This window comes from Phacochoerus africanus, chromosome 8 (genome assembly GCF_016906955.1).
Source record: "Phacochoerus africanus isolate WHEZ1 chromosome 8, ROS_Pafr_v1, whole genome shotgun sequence".
Classification (NCBI taxonomy): Eukaryota; Metazoa; Chordata; class Mammalia; order Artiodactyla; family Suidae; genus Phacochoerus; species Phacochoerus africanus.
The window spans coordinates 62,741,977-62,765,287 of NC_062551.1; the positions used below are offsets into that span (position 1 = coordinate 62,741,977).

The 23,311-nt window shown below is 56.6% G+C and overlaps 1 protein-coding gene, 1 long non-coding RNA gene and 1 other non-coding gene across 4 annotated transcripts; all 3 read left to right on the top strand.

Moving 5' to 3' along the window:
• Positions 1 to 303: 303 nt before the first annotated feature.
• On the top strand, positions 304 to 11,116 carry LOC125133002 (uncharacterized). The gene is made up of 3 exons (XR_007136382.1): positions 304 to 810; positions 1,034 to 1,219; positions 9,615 to 11,116. It is a non-coding gene; the product is annotated as an uncharacterized LOC125133002 (long non-coding RNA).
• A 6,090-nt stretch (positions 11,117 to 17,206) lies between these two features.
• On the top strand, positions 17,207 to 23,205 carry ZNF324 (zinc finger protein 324). 2 transcript variants are annotated; one of them, XM_047790933.1, is made up of 5 exons: positions 17,207 to 17,558; positions 17,792 to 17,928; positions 19,083 to 19,209; positions 19,710 to 19,826; positions 20,420 to 23,205. In XM_047790933.1, the coding sequence occupies exons 3-5, from the start codon at positions 19,089 to 19,091 to the stop codon at positions 21,838 to 21,840; spliced, it is 1,659 nt and encodes a 552-aa protein (XP_047646889.1). In that variant the 5' UTR covers positions 17,207 to 17,558; positions 17,792 to 17,928; positions 19,083 to 19,088; the 3' UTR covers positions 21,841 to 23,205. The 2 variants fall into 2 exon arrangements, with proteins under 2 accessions (XP_047646889.1, XP_047646888.1); XM_047790932.1 differs by lacking the exon at positions 17,792 to 17,928 and having other exon boundaries at positions 17,207 to 17,401; positions 17,520 to 17,558.
• LOC125134808 (small nucleolar RNA SNORA30/SNORA37 family) lies at positions 18,121 to 18,251 on the top strand. The gene has a single exon (XR_007136805.1). It is a non-coding gene; the product is annotated as a small nucleolar RNA SNORA30/SNORA37 family (small nucleolar RNA).
• Positions 23,206 to 23,311: the final 106 nt, after the last annotated feature.

Below are 23,311 nucleotides of genomic sequence, written 5' to 3' on the forward strand. Positions count from 1 at the left end.
ACACACACACACACACACACACACACACACACACACGGGCTGATCACAGGCTGATGGTCTCACACACACACACACGGTGGACTGATCACAGGCTGATGGTCGCACTCAGGCCCTCAGTCTTCCCCGGTGTGAAATGGGGACTGCCTCAGAAATGTGAGGCGAAGGCGGGAACAGAGATTCTGCTCCCGTACCACTTCTGGGAAAACAGAGGCTCAGGAAGGAGGGGCCGTCAGCTGGGGTAAAAGCGAGTGACCCGGTGAGGGCCCCAGCACGTCTCCCCAGCCCGGTTCGCCGTGAGTCCTAAAGGCGGTCTGTGGACAACACCATCAGTTACAAAAACGAAGATTGCAATGGAGGCCCCATAAGTCCCGTCCCATCCTTTGCTGCCCACGCGGAAACGCCCAAACCCTCACCTTATGGGATCAAGGGTCGCAGCCAATAGGACACTTTTTCCTGAGCCAATTATAGTGCCGCCTGGTCGTTGCCTGGGTGATCAGGAAGAGCGCACATCGCGTAATGGCTCACGCGGCGCGAACTACACTACCCAGAAGGGTAGTCGCAGAGCGTCCGCGCCAGTATTGACCAATGAGAGCCCAGGACAAGGGTATTTCCGGTCGGGTTGAGGCTTCTGACCAATGATAGCCTAGGGGAGGGGCGTTTCCGGAGCTGCCGAGCAGGCAGAGGCGGGACTACCGGGTGGAATCGGTGCTCCAGTGTCCTGCCTTTATATGTGCAGGGGGCGAAGGGACCTAGTTACTGGGCTGCCTACGAGGTTCAGGAGGTTCTCTGGCCCGTGGAGATCCGAGTGGGGTAGGTACGAGAGCCTGGGAGGCCCCACCTCTGTGCTCCTCCTGCCCTGTGACCGCAGTGAACGTCCTGGCTGCTCCACTCCGCTCCTCGAGCTCTTGTGTCCTGGGCTGTCGGGTGGTGGCCCCGCGGGAGGGTGCTTGCCGCGGCCTCCGTCACAGCCCGTCTGTGTCAGCGGCCACTCAGGGGTCGTCGTCTTTAGCTTTGTATCTGCTTTTCGGAACAGGAGACCCTGGTTCGAAAGTCAACCCTACCGAGGTCATGACCCAGCATATAGCTGGACTGGGGACGTGATAAGCCAGCCGATCGACTGAGCACGGATGAGGCAGGGTCTCCTGGCCGGACTCTGAGCCCCAGTGCCTGAGGTTCCCGACTAAGCCCAGGACTCGGTGTTCAGGTAGAGCGGTCTCAGGTAGGCGGTATTAATTTTCAGAATCCAGTATGATATCATGTGAAAGGTGCAGGGGGACGAATGTGCATGTGCAAGACTCGGAGGTGAGACTGACTTGATAGCACTTAGGAAAGTTCTCATTCTCCACCGCGAAGAACCAAGAGCGTGAGGAGTCCTATTTCTATAGACAGGCTGAGGGTGCTGGGATCCATAGCAAATTTTCAGAAGATGGATGGCCAATATCTGAGTTAGGTAAGATTTTGAAACTATCCTAGTGGATGGTTTGTGTGTACACACTGATGGGAGAGAGGTTGTGGTGGGGCCGAAAGCATGCGGCTTGGTGAGGCTGCTGCTACTGCAAATATTTTCCGGGTGGCCTGTTCAGAATAGAAGTAGGAGAAATAATCAGATTCCAGATAGATTTTTCAAGGTGGAATCAATGGGGATTCCGATTACATATGAAGAGTGATGCCAGAGGCCCGCTCCTGGGCCAGGGAGCGTCCTCTTTTTCCCGATGGGAGAGGGATGCGGCGTCCACGAATGAACAGTTATGGAGACAGCCTCTTTGTCCCTTCTTTCAGGGCGCTGGACTGCTCAAACTTTATTGGCATAAGTGGTTGATTATATAGACAGCTTTTTGCTACAGATTACATCACAGTGTTAAAAGTACATTGGTCAACTATTACATGGTATAGCAGCCATACATCATGTTTTAAGATCTTTGTTTTAACTAAACTTAGTGGGTACAATTTAGGGGCAATTAGGTACAATACATCATGGAAAGGAGGCGACAGTACAAATCATCCCATGGCCAGCCAGTCTTTACAATTTGAAGAGTTCACAGACACAAGAATTTGGCATTCTCAAATCTTGTTTTTAGACTGGTGCTTATCTTTAAAGCGTTATGGCAGGGAGACAGTGTAAGAAAATATAAACCAACTTAACTAGATATCACTTAAAATTTTCTATAACTCATAGCTAGGTGTCTTTTGGTCAAGAATGATATATGTCTAACTTCTATGAACCTCATTAAAATCCTAACTCTAAAATTTTACTGTATAACTAATTAATAGATAAACACTATGTTTTAACTAAGTTGGATTAAAATAGGGGAAAGTCCCTCAGGATGAAATTCTTATTATATTATTGTTGTAATTTTGTTAAATCACAAATCACCACAGGACAGTAAGAATGGGAAATAAGAATAATAAGTAAATAATCAGGAAAGACTGAGAAAAACTGAATAACAAATAAAATAGCAGGAAAGACTCACCCGAAAAACAATCCATGTTCTCCAGTGCAAACATGGAAATTGCTTTCCCAGGAAAGCCTTAATTCTTCCCCATCAACATCAAAGTAAGAGCTGTGTAACCTGAGGCCTGCCCTTGGCTTGTACGGTGCAGGCAGGCTTTCATCCTGACCAGAGGCCCACCTTCGGCATGCACCGTTCAGGTGAGCTTTTTTCCTGACCAAAAGCCCACCTTTGGCTTGTACCGTTCAGGTGAGCTCCCTTTCTTGGTTAAGAACCTGCCGTCAGGTTTTTCTGCCATCAGGCAAGGTCCTTTTTTTGAGTCCCTGCATTTTCTCGGCTCCTGCAGAGTGAATATAAGTGGAGGATAAAGGGCATTTTAAGTGTTCAGATAACAAATAAGATGGAGGAGTTCCCCGTTACGGTGCAGCAGAAACGAATCCGACTAGGGACCAAGAGGTTGCAGGTTTGATCCCTGGCCTTGCTCCATGGGGTTAAGGATCTGGCGTTGCCATGAGCTGTGGTGTAGGCCAGCAGCTACAGCTCCTATTAGGCCCTTAGCCTGGGAACCTCCATGTGCCACAGGTGCGGCATAAAGACAAAAGACAAAAGCCAAAAAAAACAGAGATGGAGGTTGGCAGAAAAGAGTATGTGTGGAGGACGATTAGCGGCTGGACTTTGAGCCATCTGAGTAGAGGTGACACATTTGCCTGTGAACAAACAGGGAGTTCCCATTTGGCCTCCGGATTTCCAGGCTGCGGTGCACTGGTGGCCTGGACCAGGGCGGTCCTGAAAATGGGATTTTGGAAGAAAAGTCTTAGGTTGTGGATACAGGTGGGCCCTGGGATGAGTGTGGGGTACCAGTAGCTGGGTGGAGGAAGTCCCTAAGTGGAGAAACAAACTCCAATGGATGTGGGGAGCAGGGCCCTGCTCTCAGATACGGAAGGTGAGCAAGTGTGTTAGGGGACAGGGTTTGGGAGGCAGAAGGAGAGGTGGCTGGCAGGACAGAGACTAGGGTTCCAGGTCCAGTGCCCAGAGCTTCAGTCACATTCATGTGCCCCTGTCCTGGTTTTGCAGGGCCCAAGTGACCTGCAAGGACAAGGTCATAGGCCTTTTTCAGAAGACGTGGGACTCCTTAGTGAGGCCCAGCGGGGCTTCTGTTGTGATGTGCTGCTGTCTGCCCCAGGCCAGAGGGCTGTTGTTGCTGTGAGAGGTGCCACCAGCCCTCGTGCTGGCCCGAGAGCTGCTCTCTGTCCTCTGGACTCCTGCGTAAACAATCCCAACACCTTTGCCCTGGGACCTAGAGAACCACGGTCCAGGGTCAAAAGTACTACAATCTGAGGAGCAGATCACATCTAGCTCTGCGGTTTTTCTGCTCAGGTGACCTAGTCAGGTCTGTGACGTTTCCATCTCTGGATCACTGTGGCACTTTTCTGCCAGCTGTCTCTTGTGAGCCTCTTTACTGGCACCATGGGCACGAACACGGCCATTGATTCTGGGGTCATTGAGCTTTGCCCCTGAGGCTTTTCCTGGGTGTTCATTTTGCAAAGTTGATTTGTCCCAGATGCGTAAGTGACCCTCATCTGCCTTGGTCTGACGTAGGGAGTATCACCCTGACCTGAGGCCGGCTGACCTCTCACCGATGCCTGGTGGCCAGGTGGTTAAGGCTCCAGCGTTGTCACTGCTGTGATGCAGGTTCTATCTGTCTTTTCTTTTTTTTCTTTTTTTGTCTTTTGTCTTTTTAGGGCCCCACCCACAGCATATGGAGGTTCCCAGGCTAGGGGTCGAATCAGAGCTGCGGCTTCCGGCCTACGCTGGAGCCACAGCAACACCAGATCTGAGCCGTGTCTGCAACCTACACCACAGCTTATGGCAACCCTGGATCCTTAACCCACTGATCGAGGCCAGGGGTTGAACCCGCAACCTCATGGTTCCTAGTTGGATTTGTTTCCACTCCCAGGTTCTATCCTTTTTTAATTTTCTTAATGGTGTCTTTAAAAATTAATTTTTTTTGGAGTTCCCATTGTGGTGCAACAGAAATTAATCCAACTAGTATCCATGAGGACGCAAGTTTGATTCCTGGCCTTGCTCATTGGTGGGGGATCTGATCTTACCATGAGCTGTGGCATAGGTTGCAGACGCAGCTCGGATCCCACATAACTGTGGCTGTGGCCAGCAGCTCTAGCTCCAATTCAGCTCCTAACCTGGGAACTTCCATATGCCGAGGGTGCAGCTCTAAAAAGCAAAAAGAAAAATAATAATAATTTTTTTTTTTGGCTGTACCTGTGGCATGTGGAAGTTCCTTGTGCCAGGGACTGAACCCTCGCCACACCAGCAGCCTGAGCCACTGCAGTGACAACACCAGATCCTTAATCTGTTGTTCCACAAGGGAACTCCTTAGTAGTATTTTTATTTTTATTATTATTATTTTTTCTTTTTTGTCTTTTTGCCTTTGCTAGGGCCACTCCCATGGCATCTGGAGGTTCCCAGGCTAGGGGTTGAATCGGAGCCGTAGCCGCCGGCCTACACCACAGCCACAGCAACACGGGATCCGAGCCGCATCTGCGACCTACACCACAGCTCATGGCAATGCCGGATCCTTAACCCACTGAGTGAGGCCGGGGATCGAACCTGCAACCTCATGGTTCCCAGTCGGATTCATTAACCGCTGAGCCATGATGGGAACTCTGGGTATGCACTTATGACCTGCAGACCTGCACCTCTGCTCCAGCTGTCAGTCAGTTCAATATAGGGGAGTCATTATCAGTCGTCTGCTCCATGTCGAGGTACCTGAGTCGCAGAGACTTGGTCACTTTTCCAAAGGCACATAGCTAAGTCTCCGCTGTGGCATGCAGTCCAGAGTCTGTTCTCTACCGCCTCACTCTCTCTGGAACACACATGGGGGTGTTTTGAGCTATTTGGGGTTTTTTGGCCATGCCCCCAGCATGCAGGATTTCCCAGGCCAGGGATTAAACCTGCACCAGAGCAGTGACAATGCCAGATCCTAAACCTGCTAGGCCCCCAGGGAACTCTATTGTGACCTTTAAATAAATAACATGGTTTACATGGAAGCCATGTGCTTATTTGCCATCCATATATCTAGTGAAGTGAGTTTTAAAAATTATGTTGTCTTATTGTTATAAGGATTTTTTATATAGTCTAATAGAGTCAGGGCTCTTGTCAGTGTTTGTTTAGCAGAGGTTTCCCAGTCTCGCTTACAGTTTCATTTCTTTTTTTTTTTTTTCTCTTTAGGGCTGCATCCTTGGCATATGGAAGTTTCCAGACTAGGAGATGAATTGGAGCTGCAGTTGTCAGTCTACGCCGCAGCCACAGCAACGCCAGATCCGAGCCTCGTCTGTGACCTACGCTGCAGCTCACAGCAATGCCAGATCCTTAACGCACTGAGAGGGGCCAGGGACTGAACCCATGTCCTCATGGATACTAGTTGGGTTCGTTACTGCTGAGTCACAACAGGAACTCCCATTTTTATATTCTTTTTTTTTTGTCTTTTTGTTGTTGTTGTTGTTGTTGTTGTTGTTGTTGTTGCTATTTCTTGGGTCGCTCCCGCGGCATATGGAGGTTCCCAGGCTAGGGGTCAAATCGGAGCTGTAGCCACCGGCCTATGCCAGAGCCATAGCAACGCGGGATCCGAGCCGCGTCTGCAACCTACACCACAGCTCACGGCAACGCTGGATCGTTAACCCACTGAGCAAGGGCAGGGACCAAACCCGCAACCTCATGGTTCCTAGTCGGATTCGTTAACCACTGCGCCACGACGGGAACTCCTCATTTTTATATTCTTGAGAGTGACTGTTCAAATAGAAAGTTTAAAATTTTGAGGGGGTTCCTGTTGTGGCACATCAGAAAGGAATCCACCTAGTATCAATGAGGATGCGGGTTCGATCCTTGTCCTCGCTCAGTGGGTTGGGGAGTCTGGCATTGCTGTAAGCTGTGGTGCAGGTCACAGGTGCTGCTTGGATCCCTCATTGCTGTGGCTGTGGTGTAGGATGGCAGCTGTAGCTCTGATTCAACACCTAGCCTGGGAAGTCCCATATCCCGCAGGTGTGGCCCCAAAAAGCAAAAAATAAAAATAAAAAATAAAATAAAGTTTTTGATAAAGTCCAGTTGATCCTTTTCTTGTTATACCTTTTATGACTTATTGAAGAAATCCACCAAATCCTAGGTCACTACGTTTACTTCTGGAAGCTTTGTGGTTGTAAGTTTGACACCTATGTCTGTGATCAATTTTGAGTAAACTCTTGCATGACGTGGGTGTGGGGGAAGTTTGTTGTTACCGGGTGTGGCTCTCTGGTGGTTGCAGCACTCGTGGTTGAAAAGATTCCTAACTCCCTGAACTCAAACCCCATGTGTCTGCACCCACTTGCGTTTCTACCCGGCTCCTGTGGATCTTCAATCCAGTGACACCTCCGTATGGGTTCTAGACCTCAAGGGCCTTATATGACCCTGAGCAGGTCTCGGAGACAGTGACCCCTCAGGACTTTTGAGGACTGTGGGACATTCCCAGGAACAAGGGACCCAGTCCCTGCTGCCTGGGAATCACTGAGGATTACCACACCAAACACCCAAACCCCGAAGCTCTGGGCCCAACAGGCAGTCCTGGCATCCAGTATGTGATATGTGACCCGGAGACCTTCGCTCTGTCCCAGGAGGTCCTGGGCCACAACGTGAATGAGGTTAAACTGGGTTCCAGGCTCTTCCTTGTGATCCTTGTGTCAAAGGCAGGGCCCCTCCCGAAAACGCTTCCCTTCCTTTGTACCATTAGAGCCCAGTTCCTTTTCTTTTTTCTTTTTCGGCCAACCCACTGTGCCAGGCCAGGGATCGAACCTGTGTCCTGGTGCTGCAGAGATGCTGGCAATCCTGTTGCACCGCAGCAGGAACTCCTAGAGCCCAGTTCTGTCCTCAGTCTTTCCCTGTACACAGTGAATGGAGTCCCAAGGGTTGAAGATGACTTTGACAATGGGAGCTTCATTATCACACTCTGGAGGCAGGCAGTTCCAGGGGTAGGTGATTTGGATGGTTGACCAGTCTACCGTAGGCATCATCTGTAGACTCACCAGTGCCCACGATGAAGAGCAGTCTGCTCTGGATGCCCTCTGACTCTAGATCCACCTGGCGAGGTCTCTGTCGGGGCTATGCCCAAACCACTGGGCACAAGGCAGAGGTAGAAAATGAAGCCACCTCAGCGGGTTCCATCACTCATGGCTCCTTCCAGGGAACGAGAGCACAGCTCTGCCTTCCCTGAGTATGTCGAGATGACAGGCACATGTTGTGGACACCTGTCACCTGGTAGACATGTGATGGAATCTGGCAGTGCACCTGCACAGGTTAGAAATTGCAGTGTGGCTCCTGAAAGCTTCCTGCTTGTCTGGCACTATAGCCGATCTCCCACTAGGTGTGTGGGATGTGCAAGTGACACATTTTGGCTGATGGCTTCCTCACCAAGCTTCCTTTCATACAAGTTCCTCAGGAGTGAGTCCTTTTGTGGAACAAGGAGAAGGTCCCTACTAGTGTTTTTCCATTCCTATCGCACTCCTAAGGCCTTCCTCTTGTGTGACCTTTTTTTGCTGTTGTCTTTTAGGGCCTTACTCCCTGCATATGGGCATATCCCAGTCTATAGCTGCCAGCCTACACAGCCACAACAGTGCCAGATCCAAGCTGCATCTGCGACCTACACCACAGCTCACGGCAATGCTGGATCCTTAACCCACTGAGCGGACCCAGGGATCGAACCTGCATCCTCATGGATGCTATTCAGATTTATTACTGCCGAGCCACGATAGGAACTCCCTAGTGTGACCTTTTTGAATTGTATGCCACCAGGCTTTGGCTGAAGGTGATCCTATGTTCACTGCACTCAGGCAGCTCTTTAAGTGTGGCCCTTCTGGTGCTTAGGTTTGAGCTGTAGCAAAAAGCCTTTTCGCATTTGTTATGCTCATAAGGCCTTTCTCCGGTGTGAACTTTCTGGTGCTGGCTGAGAATGGAGCTTTCACTGAAGGCTTTCCCACCATGGCTACACGCTTAAGGCCGTTTTCCAGTGTGAATTTTCTGGTGCTTAACAAGGTTAGAGCTTTAGCTGAAACGCTTTCCGTCATTCACTGCACTCATAAGGCCTTTCTCTGGTGTGAATCTTGTGGTGCTGAATCAGGGCAGAGCTTTGACTGGGTGGATTCCTCTTCTCTAGCCTGGTGCTCGAGGCCACTGCTGTGCAGGACATTCTTAGCACACTCCTTGCATGCGAGGGGTTTCTTTTCACTGTGCTCTTTCTGCTACTGGTGAGAGCTTGCACTGAGCCAGAAGTCTCTCCCACATGCCTCACTTGTGAAAGACTTCTGCCTGGGTGTTTCGCTTGGTTTTGAGCCAGGCGTAGCATGTCTTTTACGTCTGGGCTGCACACGTCACAGGTGTTGGCCTTCTTGGGTGGACGGCCCTGCCTTGGGCGTCTTCAACTGGAGCCCTGCTCCACAGACATTCTGCTCGGAAGGTGCCTCCTCGGTCTCTGCTTCATGGCACCAAGCTATGAGCAGAGCAGTGCTGGTGGTGTGTGTGTGTACACTTTGACGGGAGAGGGCAGCCCCCTCACAGATGCGTGTCTGACACGTTCAGGAATGAGTCTGTAGGAGGAAGTCAGGATGAGGTAGAGCCAGTGGTACGTGACAGGGCCCAGCAACTGTGAGAACACAGGGGTGGCCTTCTGGCTGGGAGGAGAGGCAGAGATTCCATCGCCTGCCTCGCTCTCCTCAGGAGAGGGGAGATCTCTGGCAGGAAAAGAGGACACAGCCATGTGCACAAGCCCAGGAAAATGGAGGGCATCTGATGCTCCTGGTGCACGTGAGAGACATGCCTGTCATGATGCTGGGGCTGTGGGCGGACCTGGGACAGCCCTGCAAAGGGAGGAAGATGGGGAACGGGGGAGGCGTGGAGAGCAGTGCAGTGAGGCTGGCTGCCTTCCAGGGCCTGGGGACAGAAATCAGATGGCAAGGAGGCAGCATGTCTAGAACCAGCGTGGAAGGTCGGAGTATGTTGGGGCTGTGGCCCCAGCAACCGGCTCCAGGAGACACAGGGCAAGTGCCCAGGATGACATGAGCGCCCAGTGTCATCCCTGCTCCCACTCACCTCCGCCGGGGCCCCTCCCGGCTTCTCTTGCAGGGCCTGGAGGAATGGGCACCCAGGGTCCTTCGCCTTGTTCCTGTGCTTGAGCGACCACGTGGGACTTGGAAAACGCAAGTCCTGGGAGCAAGACCGGGTGGGTAAGGGGCTGGCCTAGCTCAGGGCAGCCCATCCTGTGACAGACCAAAGGAAGCACGTGGCGTCTTTGCAACTGGGAAGAAGAGGCAGCGTTACAGAATAAGCCTGAGGAGCGTCTCCCAGGAAGAGCCCAGTGGTCTCCACAAGCAGCAACCGTGTCGGGAGGATAGGAGTTACGCTGTGGCACGGGGGATGGGAGGCGTCTCTGCAGCGCTAGGACACAGGTTTGATCCCCAGCCTGGCACAGTGGGTTAAAGGATCCAGCGTTGCTGCAGCGCTGGGTCGAAACCGAGGCCTGCATGTGATCCCTGGCCCAGCCCGGGAGCCCCAGATGCCACCGAGGGGCCAAAAAAGGATGAAAAAGTAGAGCCTGGGCACAGAGGTGTCACTGGTCTGGACAGATGTAGGCAGCCAGACTGAGACGCCCAGCCCCGAGCCCTTCCCTGGGACGCTTCAGAGTCAGGTGTGGGGGCCCCTTAGGGAGTGGAGCAGGCAGGGGGCCCAGGGGAGGAAGCAGCGCCCTTGCTCAGCTGCGGGAACACAGAACCGCTCCTGGGAGAGGGGGAAGAGCAGAGCCTAGGAGAGGAGGGCGGGAGGGCCTTACAGGGAGGCCGCAGGTGCCTCGTCCTCGTCCAGGCCATCCCACTCCTCCCGGGAGAAACACGTGGCCACAGCCTCCAAGGTCCCCCAGCCCTGCCGTGATGAGGACAACTAAGTCCCCCCGACCAAGGGCAGCAGAAAAGGGAACGAAAAACGTGCAGATCTGGAGTTACTTTCATGGCTCAGTGGTTAATGAACCCAGCTAGCACCCATGAGGATGTGGGTTCGATCCCTATCCTCGCTCAGTGGCCTGAGGATCTGATGAGCTGTGACGTCAACTGGCAGCTGTAGCTGCGATTCGACCCCTAGCCTGGGAACTTCCATGTGCTGCGGGTGCAGCCCTAAAAAGCAAAAAATAGAAAATAAAACAAAAAATGTGCCGAAGAACCCACATAGGCCTAGACTTGTGACCCTGCATCACACCACCTCTCTGGTGGCCAGTCTCCGACCCCTAAATCATCCTCCCCAAAACACTCCTAGGTCACCCACTTTCTCTTCCCAAGCTGCAGGGTCAGTGGGTGCCACTGTATTATCCCACTGTTGACTGTCGTCCTTCAGAGAGCAGGCAGGTGGGCAGATAGATGCCAACTAAACCCTGATCCTGGCATGTAGCACCCTGCTGCCTCCTGCCAGGCAATTCCCTGGATCTCCAGATCCTGCCTCCCAGAAACGCCAGGCTGGAGCCTCCCTTTCTCCCAAAGGCCCTCCCACCCCCAGACTCCAGTCCACAAATTCTCACCTCCCCTGCACACGCACATCAGGCTGCTTTTTTTCCCCCAGGGCCGCACCTGCAGCATATGGAGGAGGTTCCCAGATTCAGGGTCAAATCGGAGCTACAGCTGCTGGCCTACGCCACAGCCACAGCAATGCGGGATCCAAGCCTCGTCTGCGACCTACGCCACAGATCACAGCAACGCTGGATCCTTAACCCACTGAACAAGGCCAGGGCTCAAACCCACAGCCTCATGGTTATGAGTCGGATTCCTTTCCGCTGCGCCACAACGGCAACTCCCATCAGGCTTCTATCACACATCTCCAGACCCCACCACCACCACCCCGGCCCACACGAGGGGCATCTGCCAGCTACCCCCACATGCCGCTCTGCAGACAGCCTCCAGAGCCTGGCTGATGGTGAGGTCAGCCAGTACCCCTTCTTGACCCAGAGTTCCGAGTGTCCCAGCTGCTGGGGGTGGTGCTCAGACCTTCCTTCTTGGTGTCTCCAGCTGGGCCTGTTCCCACGTTCAGCCTCCGAGGCCAGATGCAGCTCTCTGGGGTGTCCTGGGCTCTGGCTTTGTGCACGCTGTTCCCTCCCCACCCAAGGTATGCTGTTCTCCTAAGGCACAGAGTCCCCTCCCACCCCCGGCCTGGGATCCTCCAGGCTGAGTATCTGCCACGGAGCTCATCTGCCGCCCTGCCTGAAACGCACAGGCCTCGGAGGGGGCGAGTAAACACCAGCCATGGTCCCGTCCTCATCTTCCTGCATCTGTGTTTCGCCTCAGCCTCCTCCCTGGGGACCTGGGTCACCGGCTTGCCCTCCTCTCCCACACGAACCTTCCCTCGGGCGGCTGCTCCTCCCTTTATCTGACTTCGTGACACCCACCGCTCCTGCCCAGGTGCCCAAGCCAGCCACGCGGTCCTCAGCTGCCCATGTGCGGCATCTGGGCCGTGACCTAAAGGTGCTCCCGCCAAGTCTGACCCTGACTACGCCTCGCAGGCTGGCCGCTGCCAACTGCATGTCCCCCAGCAGACTCCCTCAGCGTGACTCGGACCCGCATTCAGTGCGTCCGGAAGCCGCTGGGACATTTCAGCCTCGACGTGGTGGAAGTCCACCTCCCGAACTTCCCTTAAACCCGCTCCACCCACCAGCTCCCCCATCTCGGCCTAAGTGCTTCCAGCGTCTACATGCTGAGGGTCAGGTCTCCAGGGGGATGTTGTACCTCCTCCCCCCCCTCCTCTTTTCCATCTTAACTTAAAAAGTCAAAGCTCCAGCCATCACTCTGGCCAAGCTACTGTTCATTCAACTAGTGAGCATGGGTTTTGGTTTTTTGTTTTCTTTTGTTTGGCTTTCTAGGGCTGCACCCAAGGCATATGGAGATTCCCAGGCTAGGGGTCAAATCAGAGCTTTAACTGCTGGCCTACGCCAGAGCCACAGCAGCACCAGATCCTTAGCCCACTCGTTGAGGCCAGGGATCGAACCTGCGTCCTCATGGATGCTAGTCAGCTCTGTTTCCACTGAGCCAGGACAGGAACTCTTCAGCTAGTATGTTCAGATAGTATCCCGTGTGCCTCCTCTTTCCCCGTGAAGCCCCAGCAGCCTCTGAACAGCTGAGATCGCCTCACTCTTCCGTTCTGCGCCCCCCCACCCCCCGCGTGGCTCCTGCCACCCTCAGAGCAGAACCACGGGCCCAGCTCCCGTCCACCAGAGCGCCGTCGATTCCCTGAACGCTCCTGGCTGACCGTCTCCTCTAAGCATTTGCACATCCTGGTCCTTCTGCCTGAAACAGCTTTGCGCACCTCGTCTGGCTGGGTTCCCAAAGTGAGAGCCTTTCTTCAGGACCCCTGGCTGGGGCTCGGGACCTTGGGCTTGGAGGGACCCAAGGGGCGGAGGAGGAACAGAGTCCAGGGAGCCTCTGCCGGGGGTCCGGGTTCACGTGGGTGGCGCACCAAGAGAGTGCGAGCTGCAGGCACCCACCCTTCACCCGCACCGGGTCCTTCCGCGCCGCCGGCATCGCACCTGCCGATCCCCACGCCCCACCAGCCCGGGGCCGCCTCAGTCCCCACTCCGCGAACGCCGCCTCCCTGGGCCATCTCGTGAGGGGACACTGCGGCTCATCCTCCCGCTGTCCACCCCCCGCCGGGTCCCGAGGAGGCGCCTGGAACGAAGCCCCCCTCCCCCCCAGCGCGCGGGTCCCCACGGGCAGCGGAAACCCGCGACAGCATCACCCAGCTCGGCGACGCCGGCAGCCACGCCCCCGGCCACACGGCCTGGGGGGCCGCTCTTGTCTGGGAGCCGCCGCCGTCCCCCGGTGCCTTGTGGGCCATGTGGTATCGCCCGGCACCTGCACGTTCTCCACGGCGTTGCCCATGCCGCCCTCATCTTCAGCGGTGTCTGGCGCTGCCTGAGACTCCGGCGGACCCGGGAGCCTCTCCCGTGTCCCCACGTGCGTGGCTTCCCAGGGGCCGCCCTGGGGGGGCCGCCTGGCGTCTTTCGGAGATGTGTGCAAGGTGTCACGGACTTGGGCTTTCTGGCGTTCAGGGGCTGCCTGGTGGTCCCGGCCTGTGACACCGAAACCCTCGGGTACGACTACGGGCACTCTCTGTCCAGAGGGCACCCGTCTCCTCTCTGGGCCTCAGGGTGGCCCTGGGCCGGGTGGGGACTTTTTCACAAGTGCGTGTCTTACGGCACACCCAGGGATGATCTGATGGGCATCTTCGGTGGGGGGTGTGATTCTGCTGACCGGGGAGAGGAGGCTAAGGTAAGGGGGCTGACGGGAGTGGGAGAGGGGGATGTGTCAGAGGTGGAGACTCAAGAGCAGGAGAGAGATGAAGGCCAGGACTCCTGCAAGAGAGAGTTTGGATGGAGAGAAAGGTAGGAAAGGTAAGAAAGATACAGCCCCTGGCCTTTGGGGGACAGGCTGAGTGGGCTGGGGACCGGTTCCAGGGAAAGCTTACCCCCTGTGCGAGGCCAAGGATCCAACCGGCCAGGTCCATTGCCAGCCTAGCCCAGCCCCCAGATTACTCCCACACCCAGTCCACTTTGTGTGGGCTCAGGAACCTGGCAGATGGCTGGGGCTCCTTGCAGTGTTTGAGCCGGGCGACCACTGGAGTCCCATAGCCCTCATGGAGTTAGTTCCACAGCAGATCAGAGGGCGGCCATCACAGATGCGACTTAGAAAAAAGTGGACGTTTTCTCCCGGGTAAATCAGCCTTGAAAGGTTTTGCTGAAAGAGCATCTGGGTCTCCTAGACAAGGACCACGGAAGCACAGAGTCCTTGGCAACAGACAGCCTCCTGAACCTTCTGCTGGAGTCAGGTTAGTAAATCCAGATGCAGAAGAGCCTTGGTCCCAATGTGCCCACCAGGCAGACCCACTAGATGGAGTGAAAGACAGAAAGACACCGAGCTCTCACCATGCATAACTAGTTAGTAGTTAAAAGGTGAAGCCTGGTGCCCAGCCCCAGGTCCAAAGAATCCCACACAAGGAATCTCAGCTTGTCCTCGGCAACATCGTGGAAGAGGCCCCTCTGGCTGCTCATAGGCCCCCCACTCCTGAGAGAATCACACAACCATGTCATCAAAGGTCACAGGCAGGTGGACAGTTGACGCAGGTCTGTGTTCTAAGTGTGGGGTCCTGGCCCCCAGACCCTGCGTAATAATGGCCAGCTCCCCACTGTTTTCCCTGGAACTGGTCCCTAGTACACTCAGCCAGTCAAAATTTTTTTGTGTGCCACAGGTGCAGCATAAGGAAGTTCCCACGCTAGGGGTCGAAGCAGAGCTGCAGCTGCCGGCCTACAGCATAGCCACAGCAATGCCGGATCCAAGCCTCATCTGTAAGCTACACTGCAGCTCATGGCAACATTGGGTCCTTCACCCACTGTGCAAGGCCTGGGATCCAACAGGCCTCCTCATGGCTACCAGCCGGGTGCATTTCTGGAAGCACAACATGAACTCCCTCCAGTGGTCATTTTAAGTACAACCTTAAGAGCCTCCCTCCTAAATCCACTCTCCAGGCCCTACCTTCTTCCACGCCAACAGCCCTGCACCCCTGGACACTTCCAGCGAGACCTTTCTCAGGAACTCCAGACCTGTGAGTCCCGCCCACATCACCTCTCCACTCACATGTCTCCAGGCGTCTCACACATGAGCCCAACTTCTGCTCATCCCCTGGGACATGCGCCTCGTTCCCCTTCCCCATCTCTGTGGAAAACAGTTGATTCTTTCAGCTGCTCAGGCTAAAAATCTGGAGATCTTCTGGGCTTATCTCTTTGATCCATCGGCCAATTCGGCTGGCTCTGCCTTCAGAAAACATCAGACATCTCAGGTTAATGATTTTAGTGCTTTTCAGAGTTCCCGTCATGGCCCAGTGGTTAACGAATCTGACTAGGAACCATGAGGTTGTGGGTTCGATCCCTGGCTTCACTCAGTTGGTTAAGGATCCAGCGTTGCTGTGGCTGTGGTGTAGGCCAGCGGCTAAGCTCCGATTCGACTCCTAGCCTGGGAACCTCCATATGCCGTGGGAGCGGCCCAAGAAATGGCAAAAAGACAAAAAAAAAAAAAAAGATTTTAGTGCCCCTCTATGTGTGGGAGAATGCAAGAGTCTGGGCTCCTTTGAATTATTCCTTAGTTGTGCATCTTAACTTCTTGGGCCGGTATGCCAAGCACAGAGTGCTTTTTGCTTTTCTCCATCCTGAAATTCCCTCCGGGTGACTCTCTGCTGAGGCTATGGCTTGATCCTTGTATACCTGGAGTGGCCAGCAACACTGTTTACTGGAATGACAGGAAAACATTCTCTACCCACAAATACATTGGGCTTTATTGTTTCAAAGTGATGGAGTTCTTGCTGTGGTGCAGGAGGTTAAGGATCCACTGCAGTGGCTTGGGTCGACACTGTGGTGCAAGTTCGATCCCTGGCCCAGGAACTTATGCATGCCACGAACACAGCGGGGGCGGGGGGGATCATCGACTTGACACAGATTAGTTGCATATTGAGTTACAACAGCTCTATTCAGTGGGTACCACTATTGTACCATTGTATGTATTGTTAGAACAGCGGAGTCAAGAGAAACAGAGGCTGAAGCAGTGAGCTCACAATCAGGTTTATTAACCTAGTGGCAGGGAACATTGAGCGGAGAGAACTCAGGCTCCCTGATTCTGGGGCAAAGGCTTTTTCATAGTTAGGTTTTCATGTGATAGGTGACAGTTTCAAGGAAAAAAGGGAAGGGGGCTTGGGAATCAGGGAAGGAGGGTGTAGGTCATTAAATGTGAATTTTAACAGCCCTTTGGTCTCTGTTTATTTTGAGATTTAACAGCTCCTTAAATTATCTTGGACCTGGGGCCTGCATCCCTGCTGAGTCTGTTTTTCCTGTTTGCTTGGTGTCTGGAGCCCGGGTGGAATCTCAATGGAAGGGTTATGTTACATCCTCCATTTGGTATCCGCCCCCCTCCAGTTTACATATACCACCTAATATATATGAGGACTAAGCACCCTGCAAAAAAGACCATCAGCGTGAAGTGCAGAGGAAATCTTTTATCCTCTGTCAGCAGTAGTCAGTCTGTATTGAGGCCTCCCTTCCTTCAGATTTTATGTGTCGGAGACAGGGAGGTCGGTCTTCCCCACAAAAGGCACAAGAAATTAACATTGTGACATGCTGGTAAGACCTGGAGGACCTGGGGACAAGCAAGGCAGCTAAGTACTTTTTGCGGGGTCCAGCAGAGCAAGGAAAATAAATGGTTTGAGGAAGTCTCAGAGAAGGATGTCAGAGGCTAGAAAAACTTAGGGCACGGGCAGTTCCCCACCTGCGGGGACGCAGACTCGCAGAGGTCCAACCGCGTCCTAGTCGAGGTCCAAGGAAAGCGGCGCGGGGTGGGAACTGCCGTGGGCATTTGTCCCAGTCCCGCGCCTCGGCAGGTCTGTTTCTGCACCTTCAGTGTTTCTCCACAGCGCCGGGCCACCAGCTAGGAATCCCTCCCACGCGCAGCCGGGGACTCCACTCCCGGCCCCGCCCCGCCCCGCCCCGCCCCGCCCCCCCGGCGCGCTTTGCCGTTGCCGTGGAAACCGGGAGGGCTCCGCCCACAGCGCCGTAAGGCAGGCGGGAACCACGCCTCCCAGAAGGCTCTGCGCGTGCGTCAGCAGCGAGACCCCGACCAATGAAGGCTCTCGAGATTGCACTTCCGGCGTCCGGGACTGTCACCTGGCTGCCGGCGTCGGGCCGCTCCGGTGACGGCCGGAGCGCGCCGGGACGGGGCCGGTTTTGTTGGAGGGTCTGGAGGCCAGTGGTGCCGGCAGCGAGGAAGGCGCGGCCGGGAACCCAAGACGCCGTCAGCGGAGACTGCGGGCCCCCTGCCGGTCCCCGGCCTCAGTTTCCCGAGGTGTGGCGTGGGAATCACTCGAGCCACGTGCTCTCTGGCCCCCGTGCCGCCCCACCGCGGCGCCCTTGGCAGAGGGGAGAGTGAGGCCCGGCACCAGGACGCCCGCATCTTTCTACAGGTTCCGATGGCGGCAGTGGCACAGACAGACTCAGCGCAGGTGAATAACGGGAGCCCCAGGCCCCCAACCGCCCGGATGCCTCCTCCATGGTCCCGAGTCCCGACCGAGGGAGGCACTTTTCCTGGACGTTTTATTTTCCCCTCGCGCTTGGTCCTAGGCACAGGCGTCTCGGCTGCTTGGGCGTGCACGCGTGTGATCCCCACTTCTGGCAGCCAAGGGGGTGAGGTGTGGAGGGAAGTTCTAAGGGAAGCGTCCCCCTTGTGCAAAAGCAGGGAGGGAAGCCTGCGTCTAGGCGCTTCTGGAACTGAGCTACTCGACCGGCAGAGGCATGTGTGCTTGAAAGAGCAGGTGGAGGAGTTAAGACTATTCCGAGAGCACCAGGAGAGTGGACTTGTTGCTGTTTTATAAGGTATCTCACGTTTGCTGAGTGAGGAACAGACTTAGAGGGGGTGCTGGTGTGCAGGGAGGAGGCTACCACTACAGTCAGTGGAATTAGGAAAAGCCTTTGAACTCTGGATAGATCTGCTGATGCTTCAAGGGCAGAGTGTGAGTGTCCTAAGTGAAGAGCCGTTCGCCTGAGCACCCGGAAGAATGGAGCCGCCTAGCACTTTCACAGGTCCTCCCCTGGGCAGTGGGGCCAGGATTTGGTAGCTGGTGATTAAACTGAAAACCCTTGATTACATCCTTGCCCTGGGACTTTGTCAGTGGCAACTGTCAGTCCGTGGGACAGAGAATAAGAAGAACGGAGCTGTAGACAAAACCAGGCATTTGCAGGGAATGTCGATTTCAGGGGAAACTGGCAAGAGTCTGCGATGTCTCCGAGTGGAGGAGTCTCAGGGACCTGGAAGGAGTAGACACCCAAGGACAGAGTCCTGTCGTCCTGAGTGAGGCAGGGTCTGGGGATCAGACTTAGCAGGAGGGGATCTCAGGGACTCAGATGGGGACAGCCGTGGGCATCTCGGGCTCGAGGGAGAGGAGGAATGGCTGGCAGTCCCTGGGGCTCTCCGAGGTCGTCTGGCAGGTGGCAGAGGAAAAGGAGAGTGGCAGCCAAGTGAGAAGGAAATAGGGGGACCTGGCGTTGGAGGGAGGAAGGAACTGGCTTCTTGTCTGCCTACCAGATTCTTGGGGGCAGCCTTGTGGGAGTTGAGGGGATCAGCCAGTCCTTCAGGTTTGAAGAGCAGCCTTGAAATGTCAGGCGGGTTGAGCACAGGAGGGTGGCCCTCCAGGGATGGGCACGTGCTAGTGGGGCTGCTACAGTTACTGACGGCAAGAGCAGCGCGGGTGCCTGTGGAAAAAGTCCTCTTGTGTAAAGGCCGGAGGCCCAGCGGAAGCCGGGGGCTTGCTCTGGCTGCCGGGTGGGGTGTGGTCTGGAGGGTGGAGGGGGGTGGTGGCTGAGGAGGCCCAGATGGGCAAGGGAGGAGGGCCCCGTACAGGTGAGGGGGTTCCATTTGCAGAGGCTTGGTCAAGGAGGCAGAGCGTCTGAGGGACATCAGGGGCGGTCGCCAGCTGGTCGTGGGTCACACAGATGTCTCTTAGATCATGTCCACGTTGCAACTCTCATAGGGTCTGATGGCTTTTGAAGATGTGGCTGTGTACTTCTCCCGAGAGGAGTGGGGGCTCCTGGACACAGCCCAGAGGGCCTTGTACCGCCGTGTGACGCTGGAGAACTTCGCACTCCTGGCCTCACTGGGTAAGGCTTGGTCCTGCGTAGGAAGCTCGGTTGCTGGCCTGGGCTGCCAGCATTAACCTCTTATTTCATGGTGGCCTGGGAGCAGCCGCACGCTGCTGACAGAGTGTCCCTGTTCGCTGTGGCGCCCTCTGCTTAGTCCTTCCTGGTGCTGCCAGCCCAGTTCTTTTGCACCCGCGGCTGTTCCCAGGCTAGGGGTCAAATCAGAGTTGCAGCTGCTGGCCTACACCACAGCGCACAGCAACGCAGGATTCCTAACCCTCTGAGGGAGGCCTGGGATCGAACCTGCATCCTCATGGATACTAGACAGGTTTGTTACCGCTGATCCACGATGGGAATCTCCACCAGCACGGTTCTCCTCCCAGGAGCTGTTGTGCTGGTCTGTGAGTCTGCCCCGGGGGCACTCCAGGTTTTCTTGGCTCTTAGGGGGGCCCTCTCTGTCCCATGAAGCCCTGACTGCTGCCGGCTCCTGGGGCGCCCCTCACTTGCTTGTCTTCTTACAGGACTCTCTGTGTCCCGACCCCGTGTGGTCATCCAGCTCGAGCGTGGCGAGGAGCCCTGGGTTCTCAGTGGGACAGATGTGACGTTGGCCAGGAATGCCCAAAGCAGGCCTAGCATTGGTGAGTGGCAGCTCAGGGGTGGGAGCGTGGAGCCAGCCTGTGGCTAGGTTTCTGTCCCCTTCCCTCCTGGATGCCTCCTCTCTGGCTTCCCGCCCGCTCCCTTCTGTCCTCCTGTAACTGTTAGTTTCTTCTGGAGGCTCTGCCCCCAGGGCATCCCCTGGGGGAGACCTGCCCAGAATCCCCACTCACCCCATCTCTGTGGCCTCAGGTCCTCCTTGCCTCCCCTCACCACCTTGCCTGGGGGCCCAGCCATTGTTCATCCTTTCTGAACACTTGCAATGGCCAGTCCGTTCCAGGTCCTGGGGGCACAGCCTGGGCCAGGTGGCCCCTCGTCCTGCTCCTGGGGGGTTGACCGTGCTGAGAGGCCGTCAGTAAGCAGAGCTGGTGAGGGAACGCTGCAGCCGGTGAGGGAACGCTGCAGCCGCAGGCAGCCAGCAGTGTGAGGAGAAGTAGCAGCCTGGGGAGCACCCAGGACTGCGCGCTCCCTGCCAGCAGCGCGTGTGGCCTCTGCTGTGCTCCCACTCGGCCCGCCCGGTCACCCCTGCCCACCCACTCCCGGATCATCCAGGTGTCCTCCGTGTCTGTGTTTTCAGGTTGCTCTCCTCCAGCAGCGGACAGAGATGTTTCTGGAAAAGCAGCCCTGCCTGGGCCCTTGCAGGAGGGCCCTCCCCTGGCAGCTCCCAGGGCCCTCCCCACCACTGGTGCCTGCCAGCGTGGGAAAAGCCTGGAGGGCCGCGGCAGCATCTCCCCGCATCGGGAGAGGAAACCCACGGGGGTGTCTGTGATCTACTGGGAAAGGCTCCGGCTGGGCCCCGGGGGCAGTGAGGCGGGGGTGGGCCTGCGGCTGACCTCTTCCCTGCGGGCCCCACCTGGAGAGAAGGCCCTGGCCGACCGGCCCCCGCTGGGAAGGCAGCCCCGGGCATCCGAGCGGCAGAAGCCTTGGGCCCACGAGGCCCCCGGCAGAGCCTTCCTGAGCGGCCCGGGTGCTCTGGGCGGCCGAGGAATGGGTGTGGCCTGGCGCGAGCCTCCGAGACTGGCTGCCGGGCCGGATCCCCCGGCCTGGGCCGACCTGGGCGAGGCCCTGCCCGCCGGCCCGGGCCTCCTTCCCGGGGAGAAGCCCTTTGAGTGCAGGGCGTGCAGCAAAGTGTTCGTGAAGAGCTCGGACCTCCTGAAGCACCTGCGCACCCACACCGGCGAGCGGCCCTACGAGTGCGCACAGTGCGGCAAGGCCTTCAGCCAGACCTCGCACCTGACGCAGCACCAGCGCATCCACAGCGGCGAGACGCCCTACAGCTGCCCCGCCTGCGGCCAGGCCTTCCGGCACAGCTCCTCTCTGGTGCGGCACCAGCGCATCCACACGGCCGAGAAGGCCTTCCGCTGTGCCGAGTGCGGCAAGGCCTTCAGCCACCGCTCCAACCTCAGCCAGCACCGCAAGATCCACGCGGGAGGCCGGCCCTACGCCTGCGCGCGCTGCGGCCGTAGCTTCTGCCGCAACTCGCACCTGATCCAGCACGAGCGCACGCACACGGGCGAGAAGCCCTTCGCCTGCGCGCTCTGCGGGGCCGCCTTCAGCCAGGGCTCGTCGCTCTTCAAGCACCGGCGCGTGCACACGGGCGAGAAGCCCTTCGCCTGCGCGCAGTGCGGCCGCGCCTTCAGCCACAGCTCCAACCTCCGGCAGCACCGGCTGCTGCACACGGGCGAGCGGCCCTTCCGCTGCAGCGACTGCGGCAAGGCCTTCGCCAAGGGGGCCGTGCTGCTCAGCCACAGGCGCATCCACACGGGCGAGAAGCCCTTTGTATGCGCGCAGTGCGGCCGCGCCTTCCGCGAGCGCCCGGCCCTCTTCCACCACCAGAGGCTGCACACTGGCGAGAAGCCGCCGCGGAGGCCCAGTGCAGGCCCGCGCCCCCAGGCCAGGCCTCCTGCAGGGGCCTCCCCGGAGGGCGCGCTGCGGAGGGAAGCCAGGCCCGCCGCCTCCTCAGGCCCAGCCGCTGTTGCAAAGACAGCTGAGGCCTGAGGTAGCAGCCCTGGCCGACCTCGCCTGTGGTGATTCCGTCTGTGGCTTCAGGGCCCCTGGCCTCTGCACATGCACGCTTTGGAGAAGCCCTGCGTGTGCGCACCACTTCCGCCTGCACGTGGTGTCGAGACTGGCCGCTCGTCAGCAGCAGCTTGCGCCTCTCTCCCCAAGAGGTCATCCTGCAGGAAGGTCGGGGCGGCCAGCATGGTGGTGCCGGATCCTGCATGTTTTGACCGTAAGCTTGAATGGGAAGGGCCAGGGTGGGGTGGAGGCAGTTCTGAGAAATTTCTGAGGTTTACACACAAACTTTGGGGTTTGTATGTAACACCCCAACTCCCAGGATATCCCGCCCACCCCCAAGGCCTCCATTCTTCCAAGGCTTCCTGGGAGCAGGCGCAGTGCACAGAAGTCATGGGGGGCAGGTGCTGGCTCGGCCAGGTGGCTGGGCCCTGAGCCTCAGCGCCCGGGTCTGGGCAAGAGTCGGGCCTGCAGAGGGGGTCCGCGCCGGGCAGGCCTGACCTGGGTGAGGGCCAGTAGGTGTCAACCGCCAGTCCCAGTGCTGAGTGCGGCAGGGTTTCTCCTGACAGCTCTTGTGAAGGGGCTGAGAAAACAGGCACAGAGGGGCTGGGAGCTGCACACATCAGAGCCGCTGACCCAGCATCTGGGAAGCTCACCACCTTCCTCGCATACTTAGCCTGCCAGCTGTGAGGGCCAGGTGAAGCCTGCGTGGCCCCTGCAGTTGGCAGACCCCAAGGAGCTGGAGGCGGAAGGTTCTCGGGTGGGAGGGGAGGACAAAGACTGAGCGTGATGGTTCCCCAGCTGTGCTTGTTCACTCAGATTGTGGTCCAGGTCTCAGCATCGGCTGTGTCCCGTTGCCGCCAAAGTCAGCATTACAGGAGCCTTTCCGTCCCCCTACACTATTGAGGGGTGAGCTTAACAACAGGTCAGAGGGGACAGGATGGGGCAGCATGGTTCTGTGTCGTCGAGTGGCCATGTGCCTTCCTGTTGTTCCTCCCGCATTGGAAGGAGGACTTGCCATTACCTAAGGCTCTGTGTGGTGCCCTCCCAGGGTGACTCCCCCGAGTGACATTCCCCACGCGGTGGGGACAATGAGTCAGACAGGTGGGGTGGTGCCCAGTTGGTGTCCTGTGGCCTCGACCTTGGGCTTCATCCCCAGGGGACTTAATGGTCTTCTTACTGGGAGGGAAAGACTGGGAGAAGTTAATCTCAGAGTCGATAAACATTGTAAACTTTTGCACAGCACTGCTTAGGTCCACAGCCTCCGCCTCCAGGTTATGGTTCAGAAGGTTTTAACAAGATAAGAGTCCAGAGAGGCTCCCTAATAAAGGTTTCTTTTCAAAAACATGCAAATAAGAGTTCCCTGGTAGCACAGTGGGTTAAGGGTCCAGTGTTGTCACTGCTGTGGCTCAAGTTGCTGCCGAGGCGCAGATTTGGGCTCTGGCCTGGGAAC

Excerpts from the sequence above, each read along its gene's own strand:
- ZNF324 (XM_047790932.1), top strand. The coding sequence starts at position 17,526 with ATGGCGGCAGTGGCACAGACAGACTCAGCGCAG. Across the intron at positions 17,559-19,082 it reads CACAGACAGACTCAGCGCAG|GGTCTGATGGCTTTTGAAGA; the intron begins GTGAATAACGGG and ends CAACTCTCATAG. Across the intron at positions 19,210-19,709 it reads CGCACTCCTGGCCTCACTGG|GACTCTCTGTGTCCCGACCC; the intron begins GTAAGGCTTGGT and ends GTCTTCTTACAG.